Genomic DNA, 16771 nt, shown 5'->3' with positions numbered 1-16771 from the left:
TTTTATTTTTGAGGCAAAAACATGGACCGTTGATCTGTGGATAGGACGGTCTAAATCAAGCCACGTCACTAGCCGTTGGATGTCAAATTCAAAAATGTTTGACCGTTGGAAATCCAACGATCCAGAAAACTAGCCGTTGGAAATCAACAGCCCAAGACGGGCCACGTGGCCTCCCTATTTGTTCGCTTAGTGCGCTTCCGCATGCGGGCCCCGACTCTGATTCTTGTCGGCGACACGCGCCCATTCACGCGTGCTTCCCATGCACCTGGCACAAAAAAAAATTCAAATGCCCGTTGACGCCATGTTGGTGTTAGATGGCCCATCCCTTTACTTTGTCGATTCTGGGCTGACCTGTGGCCTGGCTTGGGCTGGGTGCTAGCCTAAAGGGCTGGGGTGGAACTCCTCTTAACTACAAAACATTTAGGGTGTGTTTGTTGCATCGGATTATTTCGAACTGGACTAACTTTAGGGACTAAGCTGGATTGGCTTAGAATAGACTAAGCTGGACTGATTTAGTACTGGTTTGGTACTGAGGTGCTTTTATAAAAAATGGGTATAAAAAAAAACTGAGCTAAAAAAAGTGTTTGATAAACACTTAAAAATAGCTTATTTTCACAGTTTTGGGTGAAAAAAAAAACTGAAAACGTGAAGCAGCAAAAATGAGCTTATTTTCACAGCACAACAGAAACAGTTTTTTTTCAAAGCACAACAATACCAAACCAGCCCTTAGTGAAGCGTTTGGTGCTGTGTTAGACTAAAAAGCAGGACTCATTTATTATATTATTAAATTTATATTTACAATATTTTATCATTAATTTAATCTATATACATTAATATTTTATTATTAAATTATCATTTTCTTTTCTAGAACCATCTTCTGTCTTTTTATTTTGGTCAAGCTCTTAATCATCTTCCTCTCTCATTTTTTTGTCCGCCCACTGCATCCTTCCCCTCTCCTTTTTCTCAGCCATTTTATTTGTGCCACTGTCTCTTTCCCGTTTCCCTTTTCTGGGTTCAATTTTTCTGGTTGTGGGAAGCAGGGAAGAAGGAGATGTGAGGGGCAAAGCAGAGCAAAGGTAACAGTGGAAGAGGTCAAGGAGGACGAAGCTCGAAGTCCTTGCTGTTGAAAATTAAGGTCTAGGAGGAAGGAGCCCAATCGGAAGGCGTGACCAATGAGCTTGGTTTGAGCGAAGGTGAATCAGACGACGGAGCTCGTGAGTTATGCGATTCAAGTTTGAATTAAGGTCTTTGTTCATGATTCAGGGTTGGGGACGAGGAGAGAGGGAGATAATGCGAGCAAAGATAAGAGTAGAGGACGCGAGCAGATAGTGATCGAAGGGATTAGCTTGTCCTATGGTTCGCAACGTCTCTCGCTAAAACCGTCTAGCACGGTCCTTAATCGAGGCGAGTCCGGCTTACTCCCACTAAAGCTAGTCCCGTGAAGTAACAAACATGGGATTTGACTAACTATTAGTCTAGTCCAGTCCAATGAGGGTTAATGAAGGGAAACAAACACACCCTTATTATATTCCCCCACAATTTCAACCATATCCACTCCACTATTTAATACTAGCAAAAGGCTGCACACTTAATGTGTGTTATTTTTACTCTTCCCAAATATATTTTTTTAAATTTTTTATAGGAGGAGTTATTGTTTTTCAAAGGATTAGGTATTTAAAAAAAGGGGTTGGCAATTAAGAAGAGAGAAAGAGAGAATTAGTTTATAGGATGGTGATAGGGTGGCTTGACTGTGAGATTTAGAAAAAAAAATTAGTAAAAATTTACAGGAATTTCAATTGCGCTTAAATTCATTACGGTAGGAATTGGGTTCAAGCTTTTCCTAGTCCTTGTCATCATTTGACTCTTGAATTCTCAAAACTTCTGTCTCTCCACTCCTACAAGAGCAGAAAACCCACCGTTGTCTTGGTTGTGCTGCCAGAGGCTCTGGGGCATGTCCAAATGGAATTATATGAATATGTAGTTTACATCAGATAATATATAAAATATGAATAAAAAAGGGAAAATGTTTTGTCTTGACTTTAGGACGGAGGTATTTTCCTTTTCTAATCCCTACTCATTCTCTCTCTAACCATATGATGACATTCTTCTCTCCTTCAATGTTCAAACTTGCCTTCTCTTTTCGGAAACTTCACGCTGCTACAGTGATTTTGTATGACGAAATTGCCCTTGGCTTCCTCGCGAAATCTCATACAGGTCCTCGTCTTTCTTCTGGATTCCACCAACAGTCAAAGATCCTCTGCTGATCATCGACAGCTCTCCGAACTCGCTTTCTCCTCCACCTCTTCCGTATTTTCATGGAAAACTTGCTGACTTGACCTTCCCCTATGGATTTGACCGAGGGCGTCGGAGAGAGCTCCTCGCCGCCGAGAAGCTTCGTCGGCTTCAGTAACTACGATGTCCGAAACGATGTCTACAACCGCTTGGTGGAGAGCGGCCATGAAGACGCTCTGACTCTGCCGGAGTTCCGTGGACACTTGGACGCGCACTTCAACCGCTTGCCGGCTAGGTATTCCACTTCGATCACTTTCCTGTATTTTCATTTTAACGAACTTCGGCTATTGATTTGTTCTGCAATCAGTTTTTTCAGAACAGAATATTATTATATTATTGAAGTATGAATCGTTGTGAAGCTCTTAGAGTCTCAAATGATGATCCAAACATGATTGATTTCTTGAGTTAATATGCTTTCGGAGCGGTTTTGGTGAAGTTTTTAATGTTTCAGCACCAATAAGTTTGTGCATACGTTTGAATGTCGATTTTGTGCTGTAATCTTTGTTCTGTATGCATATGACTATTTGTTGAGCTGGAAATGTTGTGTGTGTGTGTGTGTTGTTTTCTTGCTTATTATCTGTAAGAATTAGTCGGTTTGACTATGTGAGATATGCAATGTGTGTTTGGACGGAAATTAGTCCCGCACAGCGCAGTCAATTTTTTCCTATTTTTATTTGAACTGGAAAGTATTCTTCTTTTTGGAAGTACCTTTCCGGGAGGCACAAATTTTCCTTTGGTTTGTCAAGAAATGTTATTTCAAGGCAAACCTTTCCAGGCCCTATGTTATAATGAAGATTTGTTTAAAATATTACCGGGAAAAGTATTCACTAGATTTTCCAAGATATTTTCTACTGCAGAACTTCATAAGAGCAATAGCAACATGTTTCGTTGTCCTTTTGATGGGGAGGGTGATGAACCTAATTCTACGTTAGTTATTTATTTTACTGATTTTGTTCTCTGCACAGTTATGGACTTGATGTTAACTTGGATAGAGTGGAAGATGTCTTGTTACATCAAAAGCTTCTTGCTTTGGCAAAAGACCCAGAAAAGCGGCCCGTTTATCATGTCCGTTTCATGGAGGTACTAACAATCATTTGTTTCAGTAGTTTATGTTTGGAATCTTGTTCTGAACTAGAATTACTTTGAGTTCCACTGCTAAAAATCTTGTTCTGAACTATAATTACTTTTGAGTTCCAGTGCTAAACCAAGTATTAGTTTATTTCCTGTTGTTATGAAAAGCCTAGCCGACCCCACTTAGTGGGAAAAGGCTTTGTTGTTGTTGTTGTTGTTGTTATGAAAAGCCACATGTTAGAATGTCTGTAACAACTTGTATTCACATAATCTTTGTATTCCATAAAAAGTTTAAATTATTTGGACAAATACTATATTTCCTTTTAAGCCCACAGAAGGATGGGGCACCAGCGACTTCCTTGACAATGACTCACAATGTCCCTAACTGTGGTTAGCTTTGAGAAATGATGGAATAATTGGGAAAATGTTATCCTTAAAAGGTATAAAGCCGCGGTTGCAACGTTGAGGAAGGAGGTATAATTAACACAAACGGTTCTGTGCTACTACTTTGTTATGACTCTGGCTTGCACTAAGTAAAGGGCTTCAGTGGAGAAGAAGATAAGGTTGGTGCATGGTTTCAAGTTCCAAATATGGTAGGACTACAAATTCCTTGCCTACTGATGCAAACTTGTGCGCTTTAGGTTTGAAAACTTGGGTATACACCACAAGTGTACAAGACAGCCCAAATGAAAAAACCAAATTAGTTCTTAAAAACCAAAATCTAAACTAGCCTTTTTTCAGCACATTCACTGTAAACTTTGTAGGTTCATTTAAATTTTTTATCTCCAATTGGTTACTATTTGTCGCACAAGTTCGGCTTCTGATTTTCAATATGTTAGTACTCAACAAAAGTTACCATTACCTAAGTCCTTAGTCTTAACCTCAGAACTAAATTTTTTTGGGTAATTAATGATATAAGTTTTCTTTTAATAAGATTTTCTTAGTCTCAGAATAAAATAAAAAGTCATTATGTCATATAGACATTACTTGTTATATTGTTAATTAGAACAAAATAAAAAACTGATTAGCTAGTGTGATTTAGTTTACTTAGTATTTCAACTATACCTTCTTTTAGTCTGATATGATTTTTACTAGCTGATCTATCGGAAACATTTTTGGGTTCTGGGAAAAAAGATGGAATTGTTATTTCACGATGTTGTTGACCAGGATCTGGATCAATCACAATGTGTGGTAATGTGTAATCTTGTTGCATGTACTGACTGTCACTTTTCCTAAAGAAGCCTTGACTACAACAACAAAGCCTTTTCCCACTAAAGAAGCCTTGACTACACTTGAAAAATAAGATTTTACAGAATCTTTTAAAGATCAGAAACTTTGCTGCTGTTCCAATGTGTAATCAGTTTTTTTTTTCCCCTTCTATTTTTTTATCACAAAGTTCCTCAATGTTTATGTTAATCTTCTTTTGGTTCATCTGTGTACTTGTGATCAGAATACTTCTACCAGGACAGATGACGACGACGATGATGTTCAACAATTTACAAGTATTGCTTCAACCCAAAGGCCATCATGTGATGAAACTAATGAAGGAGCTGCTCTGTCACATGGGTATTAACCGTATTATATCTGTGTTGTATTCAGTATCTAATTGCTTAAATATTTTGCTGTATTTTTTCCCAACAAGGGTTTCAATGACTCTCTGGATATTTATCTGTGGACCTTTGGTGGTCACTTATTTATTTCTTATTTACTTCATTTCTCTGAGTAGAACTAGGAATTGTGCGGTTGACTTTGAACCTTGCTCTAGGCTCGGGGACCTAAATTTGGATGTTAGAAAGAATGCTATGGACATGGACGGAAGACATCTGACGGAGTGTTCTCCCACAAGGTACTTGACAAAATTTTGTTGGGTTGTTTTCTGTTTTAGAATAAACACTACTGTAGTTCATCATAACAAGATTTTTTACTTTCACATGCCCCATTTTACTTCACTCACACTTTTGCAGTTTTTAATATTTGTTTGCTCTTCGTCAAGGCCCACCTCTAAGATAAAGACAAAGGATGGAAGAACAAATAAATATTAAATTCAAACTTCAAAGAGCGTGTGGGAGGTAAAATGGGGGGGGGGGGTGAAAATCACCATCATTTTCCCATTGTCAGATTAATGCTTACCATTTCTTACTTCAATTTTCGCCAGCATCTTGGTTTACTCATTTACTTTATTTTAGTGAGCCGCAAGCTTTTCTTTGGCCTCTAACCAATAATAAATAAAATGAAAGGGCTCAATAGAAACATAATGCATATTGAGAGCAACGAGCCATAATGGCTTTGGTCCCTATTCCCTAATTATTTTGAGTAACCCTTCGTAAGAAATCTTTATTTCGAAGGTTGATTGGTTGTCACTCAATCAGTTTTTTTTCCCTTAAGAATTTAATGGAATTCAGTGGTTGCTAGGAAAGTTAACTTTAACCTTGGGCTTTGGCTGATGAATATTGGCTTTTTAGTCAAAATGGTTTCTGAGATTCGCATAATTCCTTACTTTGGTATCTGAGATTTAAAATCGCAATAAGTAGTCCCTGAGTTTGTCCACCATCAATCATTTTGGTCATTCCGTGAAAAATATCCATTAAATAAGGATAAAATGACAAAAATACCTTCAATTTTTGTCAAATCATTTTGGCCCATTGTTTATTAAATTGAGGGTATTTTTGTCATTTTGGTCCTTATTTAACATAATTTGTCCCGGAAGGACCAAAATGATTGATGGTGGACAAACTTAGGGACCACTTCTATTGATTTTAAATCTCATGGACCAAAGTGGGAAGTTATGCCAATCTCAGGGACTATTTTGGCTAAAAAGCCTAAAATATTTAACACTAGTAATTGCTTTAAAGAAGAGTCAGACCTTTCTTTATTTCCTAAATGGTGCATAAATGAGTGGGGAATAGATGCGTCGAAGAGATGAATTGGTTATGGAGCAGATTGTTATGTTCAGTAAAGATAGTTATTGTTTTGCTTCATTTGAATTCTCATATTTACCGTATAAATTTTCGAGGATTTGGGATAATGAAGAGTGAGTTAATATTGAGATGCGCACTGAAAATATTGTTATGGGTCAAGCATCAAGTATTTTTAGCTCTTAGTAGTTACTAGTAGAATAAGTATGTTGCCTTACTATAGGCTTTCAGTATCAAAGTTTTGGGTGGAATTTTGTGAAGCTCTCTTTCCATAGGTTGGAAGACACTTGTTTAAAACTTACTTCTTGCTTTAATGTGCAGTATTTTTTTTATCAAAATTTTATTCTGATAATTTTTTTGTATCTTATCAAACAGAAGTTAGATAAACATTTCGTAAAGCTATAAAGAATATGTTGACAAACAATTACTCTATATGATATGTCATGTGCATAAATGGTAGACATGATGATGCATAGAAGTGTATATGTAAACGTGAAATTGTATGCATAAACACATATGCATGCATATATAAATAGACATATGCATATAAACAGACATATGTATTAAGTAATATGCTAAAGGTCTTATTTTCCAAAATAAAAATAGAAAATAAATTTTTCTGTATGCTGATATTAGCTTTATCAACAATTAGCCTAAAGTATAGTTTTGTTTCAAACTACTGAATTTGTAAAATTGGAGTTCTTTTGCATTTTTTTCGGCAGTGAACATAATCCCTTTTGTTTTTATATGAACTGTGTCCGTATATTGGACAGATTACATTTATACTTATGGGCTGGTTTTTCTCCACCTTTAGGGATCTATCAATTTCTAACATCTTATTAGATTGGGGAGCTGTTACAGGGTAGTTTTTAGAGTTTCATTACACTGTCATAGGTGTAATTCGGATTTATTTATTTATTTATTATTTATGAGTTGAATCATTTTGTTGGTGGACCAGTTGTTCACAGAGTCTTGTACTGTGCTTTTGAGTTTCTTTAATAAAACTTTGTTTGCCATTTGAAAATACATTTATACTTATGCAGAAATGATATTGACCATTGGGCTGTATAACGCAGGCAAGATATACCACATGTTCCCATTCATGAAGTAATATTTTCAACTATTGACAGGCCTAAGCTTCTTAGCCAGGTACGACTGAGAAGCTTTAAGTTATTTGTTTGTTATCAAGTTTGGTATTACCACCTGGAGTTTTACCTGGATTTCAGTTTCAAAATATTCTTAGAATCTGAATTCTGAAAAATAAAAAGAGTGTGAAGCTCGAAACTCTGCTGATTGTTTCCTTGTGTGTTTGCAAATTAAAGCTGAAGGTCTATTTTGTAGACCAAGTCCAACTATTCAGTGTGTTAAATATAAAAGGGTCATATACGTGATAGTATTTCTGTAGTTTTACTGTTTTAGTGTTCACATGTACAGAATGTTTTCAATTTTAAAGGGTTTTTAACATTTGATAGCTTCATACCATGTAATACGCTGTCTCCACTTAAGGAGTCATCTTGGTATTACTCACTACTATGAATGTGTGCTCAACACCTAATGTTTATAACTCCAACCACCGTCTTGTTTTCATTCTTTAATGACACCCTAACTTGTTGTCCTGTATAAAGCTATCTAAAAAATCGGTTTACTTGGATGTATACAAGTTTCTACCCGATGTTTTCTTATTTTTATTTTATTTGGTACTGCTTATGCTTATTATCTTTTGGGGTAGACAGCTTCTACGGGGGTTGTGTTTTGGCCTCTTTTTAGTGGGTTTATTACTTGTTTGGAGAAAATACGATGTAGTTATGTGACACTGTAATGGCCTGGTATTGGGCATTAAAGATAATTGTGAGAAGACTTTGTATTGGAATAGTTCTTTGTCATTATGATTTGTATCTATTAATATGAAGTTATAAATGTATGGCCTTCAGATTCTGAAATAAGTGGAAAATGAATTTAAAGGTTGCAGTAGACTAGTAATTCAGTACCCTTGATACATATTACAAATATTGTTTATGTTGTAGAATCCAAGAGAACTCCAGAACTGGAACCATACTATGGTCGCATCTTTCTGACTTATATCATTTTTCTCTAGCTTTCTTCGTTGCTTTCGGATTTAGGACTTAACATCCGTGAAGCACATGTCTTCTCAACAACTGATGGCTACTCTTTAGATGTATTTGTGGTGGATGGATGGCCTGTTGAGGTAGATTTCTTCTACTATATAACGTATTTATCGTCATTCACTGTGTACTTTCTATGGTCAGAGTTTTGTATCTTGTAATTTTGCGTGTTAACTATATTACAAATGAGTAATGTCCAATACATGAAACGTCGGATGGCTTTTCTTAAAATATATGCTGCTACATTACGCTTATTTTTGTTTGTTTCTTTGAAGGTCTCTTTTTGTTGGTTATGGATTTGCTATGCAAGCTGTTAATGCTTTCTTTTGGTATGCATGGATGAATGCTTTTTAGTCAGCCTTTATCTTTGATCTATACTATGGCATTGTTACAATGACCTTCACTTTACGAAACAATTATTGTATCTGATGCTTTCCGGTGTTTTTGTTATAAATACTGAGTTTTATCAAATTAACTAAGTTTTTTCAAGGAAAATGTCTTAGGAATACATCAAGGGGAGTTGCGTTTATATTTCTTATATGACAGGGAACTGTGCTGAGTTCAAATGTTGCTGACTTTGCAATGTTGTGGTCAGGATGCAGATGGTCTATATGAAGCTATGGAAAAGGCAATTGCGAGAAGTGAGGTAAATTGCGTCACATTGTTAAAATAATCAAAGAATAATAAGATAGTAATATGTATCTGTTGTTTGGTAATTTAGGGGTCGTGGTCAAGATCTTCACATTCTCATTCGGCTGTGGAGAAAGCATTATCGGTGAAACAAAAACTGGGAAACTGGGAAATAGACCGAAGATTATTAAAGATAGGAGACAGAATTGCATCTGGGTCATGTGGAGATTTGTAAGACGTGTTTTATTTCTGGAATTCCTTTATTCGTTTATAGTCCTTTCTGCTGCTTAACTTTATTTTGCTGTTCATTCTCAGGTATCGCGGAATTTATCTTGGTCAAGATGTTGCTATTAAGATTTTGAGATCTGAACATTTGAATGATGCCCTAGAGGATGAGTTTGCTCAAGAAGTGGCAATTTTAAGGTGAATAATTTTCTAGCTTTATCCTCCTTTTGATCTTGGCTGGTTCCTGCTAGGGAATTCATATGCTTACCAAATCTATTGAGATCTCTTCTCCACTTGTGAACATTTGAAGATTTTCCCATTATTTTCTCCTAATGAATTTAGATTATAAGGGATAACATTCATTGTCCTAATTCTGGTAAACATTTGGTTCAAGTAGAACATGGGTAGGAAAAGGGATTTTGGAAGGTTACAGCTTAAGTTTCTTTCCAGTTGTTTAGCAAATCAAGGTTCCTGGAAGTAAATTTCCGCGAGTTTGGCTGCACTTTCAATCTTAAAAGAAATAATTTTTTTGGAACTTTATTTTCACCCTCTGCATCTATGTGCTAGACTGTACATGAACAATTCCTACATTCTCTGGGTGGTTTTCTTTCTGCACCCTTGTGAACAATTCCACACTTAAATTGATTATGGACAATCTGAACATAGCAAATTTCCTAATCTTCCAAATCAAATGACCGGTTGTGATAGTTCCCTTAAATATTAAACAGATCCTATGTGCCCAAAATTACCTTCCTAGTACCACTCTTTTTATTCCTCTCTTCTTTTGGGGTGGGGGCACATCATCTGGAAACATGTAATAAAAGCTATATGCTTTTCAAGGGCATATATTTTATATCATCTTGATCAGGTGTCCGTTTGCATGGATTTTCCTCAGTACAAATTTCAAAATAAATGCCAAGATATTGTATGTTACTCATTCTTAAATACTGATATATTTTATGTCCGTTTATGATGGCAGAGAGGTCCATCATAGTAATGTTGTGCGCTTTATCGGTGCATGTACAAAGTCTCCACATTTGTGCATAGTGACAGGTATGGAACTCTCCTGTTGGTTGCCTCCAACATTTACTATACCTGTAAGTTAGCTTCTTTTTGTGGTTTTGTTCATTCTGTTTCAGAATCTTACATTTGGAGATGCTTTTAGAAGCATTGCAACTAAGAAAAGTAAGAATAAGCATCAGATTGTTTTATACCTTTTTATTTTATTTTCAGTTTTGTAAGTGAAGCATAGTAGATTCCACTAAATGAATTTACAGCAAAATAAGGGGACACACACACAAACATACATTTCCCTTCTTAAGAGCTATCCCTTTTTACCATTCACAACATACCTCATAAAATATCTTTTATGGAACAAAGGATCATTCTTACACAAAATCAATGAAATCGGATGTTCCTTTCTTAAAAGGTATCCCCTTTTACCATTCACCAAAACAGACCTTTGTGGGCCCAACCATCAATGCAATCCTTTGATCCAAACTGTTCATTTTTTATGACCTCATTCAAGAATCATCCTTACTAAAAATCAATGAAACCGAATGGTTTACTAAAAATCAATGAAATCGGATGGTTTCCACCGATATCGGTGGAGCCAACCAAATTTACATTCTAACTTTTCGAAATTTTTTATTAGAATCAAGAGAAGTATTGATGGAACTAAAAATATCTTTTTTGGAACATACTTTTACTTTGTTGATACTCTTAAGCACTGGAGGCGCTAATGCTTCTTCTCTGAGTATGCAGCATTTAGGAAGATTTTCTTGTGTTCTATATCTTAAATTCCTCTTAAGTTGTTTGGATGTCATGCGTATTGGAACTACCAATTATATGTAATGTCAGCCTTTGGCATATTGTTGCATATTATGAAGCTTCATGAGGGTTAGGAGTAGAAGGATGTAGATCATTCGTGAGATAGAGTTCGTTTTGGGATTACCTTTGGGTGTTGTTTGTTGAGGGTTTAGAAATAGTTCTTGGCAGGGTACCTTTTGTGGTTAGTAAGTTGTCGTATTGTAGATCTCATCTTGATTTCTTTATGTAAAACTTTTATGTTTTAAATGCATTTGTAGTTGTAGATGAGCATAATTAGTCCAGTGACAACTTGTCGCTGTATTGTACTCATCTTTTTCTGCTAATGAAAGTATGGTTTTCATAAAAAATAAGAAATAAAAAACATTTAAAAAAAAAAAAAAAAACTATAGGGATTGAGATCTATAACATAAGAAGTTCTGTCATGAGCTCTTTCAATATTTTCATCAAGACAATGGTTCAGGAAGGAAAAGCTACACTTGTTATTTTTCTTCTCTTTTGCAAAAGAAGAAAAATGTCTTGTTTGTAATGGAAGCTAAAAATTATGTCATGAGTACGTCTTTGTTTGGTTGTTTGTTTCTCTTTGGTTTTTTGGTAAATCCATGTAGCACAAGACAGCAACTTCATAAAGAATGTAAACAGGATTGGGATGGCATTTCAGAGAGGATAAGCTAGGAAGTTCTAAATTTATGAGGCTGGTTTACCATCTTCCAATTAAGAATGAAAAGGGCTCAGATGGTGATTGTAGGTCTCCAATTTCATTTGAGAAGTTGGTCCAGTTTCAAGTGTTAATTGCAGCCATTCATCATCAGGTTACCTTAAAATGGCACCAAGAGCTAGGGTACATTTTGGTTGGCAGTAGACTATTTGGTTCAGGAGTTTAGCTTCGTTAACCCTGGCTGTTTTAACACAATTCCCTCCTTCAATTGGTCCAGTAATCATGTTGAAATTAGTTATTGATCACCTGAATAAGTCAGAATGGTACCAAGGCTTTGGGCAGTTCTGTATGTTAAAGTGCTTTGGAAATTATGGGCTTTATCCTTTAGACATGGCTACCACTCTTAATCATATATTTCATATGCATATTATTGTACCTTTACTTTTGTTGTCTGATGTTTAAAGTTACATGTTCTAGTAAGTGCCTCTCTGCTTCTACTATTGGAAGTTGTTTTAATTGCACATGCGTTTAACCTCCCTTTTCCACTCTTCTGTCGTTTTTTGCCCTATCTTATGAAAATAATTATGAAATTTCGTTTGGTTTTTTTCTTCTTTCAGAGTATATGCCTGGTGGAAGTCTATACGATTATTTGCATAAGAATCATAACATCTTGAAGCTTTCAGAACTGCTAAAGTTTGCGATTGATGTCTGTAAAGGAATGGAGTATTTGCATCAGAATAACATAATTCATAGGGATCTGAAGACAGCAAATCTGCTAATGGACACTAACAATGTAAGAATTAAAGGTTATTGTTCGCTTGTTTGGCAGCTTCACTTTGTGCATAAATGCAACCTAGGTTTGGGAAGAATAACAGCATATTCATGATAACTGGATTGATTTAATTTGTGATTGTACATGTATAGCTTAACTTAGGCGACGGGAAAACAGTAAAGTTCCACAGATTTGTTTGTAATTTTTTAAAAAGGGCCATAATGTCTTTAGTGGATTTATTGCTACTTTAGTTGATATAAGTTGTCGTTATTGGACCGACTTGAGTAACCAAACCATGAATTGTTTATATGAGGTAATTGTTTGATTGGGTTGATTTGGGATCAACAACCCTGCATGTTATTGGACCGACTTGAGTAACCAAACCATGAATTGTTTATATGAGGTAATTGTTTGATTGGGTTGATTTGGGATCAACAACCCTGCATGCATTGTGCTTTGAGATATGAAGTTTGATTGTTTGAAGAAGTATATCTGTGTTTCAAATATTCAATTCTACCAAAATTCTCTTGGACACACTGAGTTGATGTCTTCCAAATTTTTGTCAATGGTGAAACTGATACTTTCAGGATGACATGAATGATGCAATATATTGATATGTGTTTAAAGATGCAAGTAATGCAATTCTACTTTCCACAAGTTTATTGATATTTTCTAAAAACTATAAGTAGAGTTTGTTGTTAAACTTGGCAGGTTTTTGTTTTTGATAATGGGTAAACTGTTTACAAGTTAGTTTTCCATGTAATAATGGTTGAAATCTCTGCGCTCATATCCTGGCAGTTCTATTTTTTTGTTTAGAAAAACAAATAAGTGTCTGTTCCTTTAACCGTTGAAATCATTTTCTTATTTGTCTTTAGGTTGTAAAGGTGGCAGATTTTGGTGTTGCTCGGTTCCAGAATCAAGAGGGTGTAATGACAGCAGAGACTGGAACCTATAGATGGATGGCACCTGAGGTCTGATTCTTCTGGTTTAATATGTTCCTTTCTATTTGTTTTTTTTCTTTCCAATTTTATTCCATAGGAGATCAGGAATTTTATGTAAGTTCTGGACAGGCTTCTTGAAAATTATTGTCGACTCTTAAATCGTTGGACTTGGTTTGGAAACTGTCCTTTGTCGTGATCTAAGGATTGATTAGTTTGTCATTAACTATGACCAGCTACCACCCATACAATATCCCCTTTGTTTTGGCAAGCAGGCTATGATTTATTGAATTTCCTATTTTGTTAATCACATTTCAGATGTTAACATTCTGGTTTTGTGACCGCATCATTACTATAGCAAATGCACCATAGTTCGACAACATTAGTTTACAGTGTTATTTCAATATCTTACTGGTTTCTTGTATTTTGTAAGGTTATCAACCATCAACCGTATGATCAGAAAGCAGATGTGTTCAGTTTTGCAATTGTACTTTGGGAGCTAGTAACAGCCAAAGTATGCTTCCTCTCGTGTGATACACATTATCAAACTTTTTAAAATCTTTTTTTCAACTAGTATGATTTTGTATTGCAGGTTCCATATGATACCATGACTCCGTTACAAGCTGCCTTGGGAGTTAGACAGGTTTACTGTTGATTCATATCTGTTTATAAATAATTTATAATATTATATATATGTGTGTGTGTTTGTATATATATATATATTTTTTTTTTCCGGGTGTGTATTGGATTCATGCAGACATGTTTGCTACAGCCCACATTGTATTTGCTTCTTAAGAAGTCCTGTTAATCCATACACTTCATGTTTATTCTGTCGCCATGTGTATTTGTGCCAAATAGTTATGTATTGTTTGACATTCCATTTCCCAGGGGCTGAGACCGGAAATTCCCAATAATGGACACCCTAAGCTTTTGGAATTAATGCAGAGATGTTGGGATTCATTTCCTTCCAATCGGCCTTCCTTCTCCGATATAACAGCTCAACTTGAATCTCTCCTCCAAGAAGTCCAGGTAGGACACCCTCCCGTCTTTCTTGATGTTTGGTTCTCCCGTGTTCTCTGAGCCTCACACTGAAATAAAATGCTTGAAATCTCAGGAAATTTCGGAACCTTCCAATGGCACTTGAGAGTCATGACACGACTCGGAAAATTTCTGTAGTCCCCGAAACTTATCTTTTTGCAACATTCTGACCAGCTCATTTTAGGCATTTGGGATATGGATGAGGCTTTGGTTTTTTCGTTTGTTTCTCACATGAATATAGAGGTTACATTGTACACTTGAGGAAAAGAGAAAATTACAGAGATTGCCCAACACTGTGTCAATAGTGCGTGATGATCTGATTTCCTATGTGTTGTAAAACTCATCTGTAAGTAAAACTCCCAGTTAAACGTCATTGTAAAGTGTTGTCTTTTTGAGTAATGAGATGTCGACGCCTCGCTAGATATTTCCTATACGCTTTAATGTATAGCGATGGTTATGTCGGATGAAGAGCTTGGTGTAGATACGATCACAAAACGCAGTGTATCTTGCACTCAAGGGGGTCGAGGGGTACATTCTGTTGGCATGAACGAGTTTAGAAGGGTAGTGCAGACCTACGGTTTTCATCTCGGAATCGTTTTGTTACGGAGTGGAACATTTGGAAGCTCAGAAAATATGACAGATTTAGGGCTTTCTTTTCTTAAATGTTCTGCCGATCTCGACTTGAAGTGCTTGTAGGCAAGTCCCGATTTCTCAGTTTCTTTTTAATCGCGAGTATGTTGTAACTGATTTTTTTCCTGTTTCTCGGAATGTAAATCGGGTGATGAGAAATATTGTCATAAAAACACATCGATACATTGTCCGAACCGCTAGCCTAGCAGTAGCAGAATTCCGTTGATCCAAGCGCTTCGCACGCTGTTCGCATGGCAGACTTCTTGTGAAATCTTATCGTGCTCATTTTCTTCTCGTGCACACTTTTGTTTATTTATAGTTTGAATTGAAGAAATCAAAAAAGAATGTAAGAGCATCATTGAGTAGTAACTACCTGATGAGAACTCTTGGTCGGCTTGCTAATAGAAGATAGAGTGTGAATGAGCTTAGCCACGCCAAATACCAGGTGCTTGGTTCAAATGATACTGTTCGTACTCGAGCATGGTTTGATACTGCCAAATGATTGCATGTTCATTCTAAATTGATACGAGTTGCGTACTAAACTTGTATCTCAGCTCACTTTTCTAAATATTTTGTTCGACCTCAGCTCTTTATACTTACAAGTCGAGATTAAACACTCCCAAAACAAGCCAAACATGAATAACAAGCCAACAAAAAGTCTTAATCACATTCAGGGCTAGTTTGGTATTGTTGTGTTTTAAAAAAACTGTTTCTGATGTGCTATGAGAATAAACATCTATAAAATGAACGGTAAAGTGTTTGTGAACTCTAGATGTAAAAGTGTTTTTAGCAAAATAATAAAAACAGTGCGGGTTTTGGTAAACTTTTATGAAAAATCACTGTGACAGTATAAAATGAATAAAATTTATATGGTGGGGATGTGATGTTATCATATTCATCTTTAATTTAATTTAATTTTTCATAATCCTCAATTTTCTTTTTTCTTTGTTACCTCCGTCTTGCTTCTCTCCCAGGCTCCAGCAATCCATGGTTTCACCCACACTTCCAAAAAATAAAAGATCCAAAAAAAAAAAAAAAAAAGAAGCTAGATAAAGTGAAGCCAAGGACGGCATCCTTCCGAGGTCGATAAGATTTGCGGTTTGTATTCTCTTACAATTTGATTGAATTTCAGTCTCTTTCAATTTTGATTGAATTTGGTGTCCACTAATTTCTCGACTGGGAGAGATCGAGTTGGGAGCCTCGGAGACGAGGAAATACGTTTGATGCGCAGAAAGGGGGGGGGGGATGGCGAGGGAGGATAGGATTGCCGTATTAAAAATTTCATTAATGACTACTATTCACTCGTGTTTTGGTAAAAAAAAAAAAAAAAAAAACTGGTTTTTCGCTTTTTTTTTTTGCTTTGAATGGCTGTGATTTTGGAAAAAAAACAAAGAAGCTAGGTTTGCTTGAGTTACCAAACATAAATTGGATGCGATGATCACCAGATTTTGGTTGGGCCAAAAGGGCAGGGAGAGACGTATTCATTGGGTATCAAAAGAGCCTTTGGGTCTGCCGAAGTCGGAAGGGGGAATGGGCTTTCGGAATTTTGTGGATTTTAATGATGTCCTACTTGCTAAACAATGTTGGAGATTGATTCAGGACCCAAACTCATTGTGGGCTAGGGTTTTGAAGGCCCGGTACTTTCCTTACTG

The 16771-nt window shown here is 36.1% G+C and overlaps 1 protein-coding gene across 2 annotated transcripts; it reads left to right on the top strand.

Annotated features, from left to right (window-relative positions):
* The first annotated feature begins 2045 nt into the window (after nucleotides 1–2045).
* LOC126623594 (serine/threonine-protein kinase STY46-like) lies at nucleotides 2046–14922 on the top strand. Of its 2 annotated transcripts, none has more exons than XM_050292532.1 (16): nucleotides 2046–2527; nucleotides 3258–3372; nucleotides 4814–4929; nucleotides 5129–5209; nucleotides 7355–7427; nucleotides 8374–8484; nucleotides 8997–9047; nucleotides 9123–9262; nucleotides 9347–9454; nucleotides 10236–10309; nucleotides 12359–12534; nucleotides 13389–13484; nucleotides 13885–13965; nucleotides 14044–14094; nucleotides 14340–14480; nucleotides 14566–14922. In XM_050292532.1, exons 1-16 carry the CDS (start codon nucleotides 2346–2348, stop codon nucleotides 14593–14595), a joined length of 1626 nt encoding a protein of 541 aa, XP_050148489.1. In that variant the 5' UTR covers nucleotides 2046–2345; the 3' UTR covers nucleotides 14596–14922. The 2 variants fall into 2 exon arrangements, with proteins under 2 accessions (XP_050148489.1, XP_050148488.1); XM_050292531.1 differs by having other exon boundaries at nucleotides 2048–2527; nucleotides 5090–5209.
* The last annotated feature ends 1849 nt before the right edge of the window (nucleotides 14923–16771 follow it).

The sequence above is a fragment of the Malus sylvestris genome, chromosome 5 (genome assembly GCF_916048215.2).
Source record: "Malus sylvestris chromosome 5, drMalSylv7.2, whole genome shotgun sequence".
Taxonomy (NCBI): Eukaryota; Viridiplantae; Streptophyta; class Magnoliopsida; order Rosales; family Rosaceae; genus Malus; species Malus sylvestris.
This window is presented reverse-complemented; position numbering and strand designations above follow the sequence as displayed.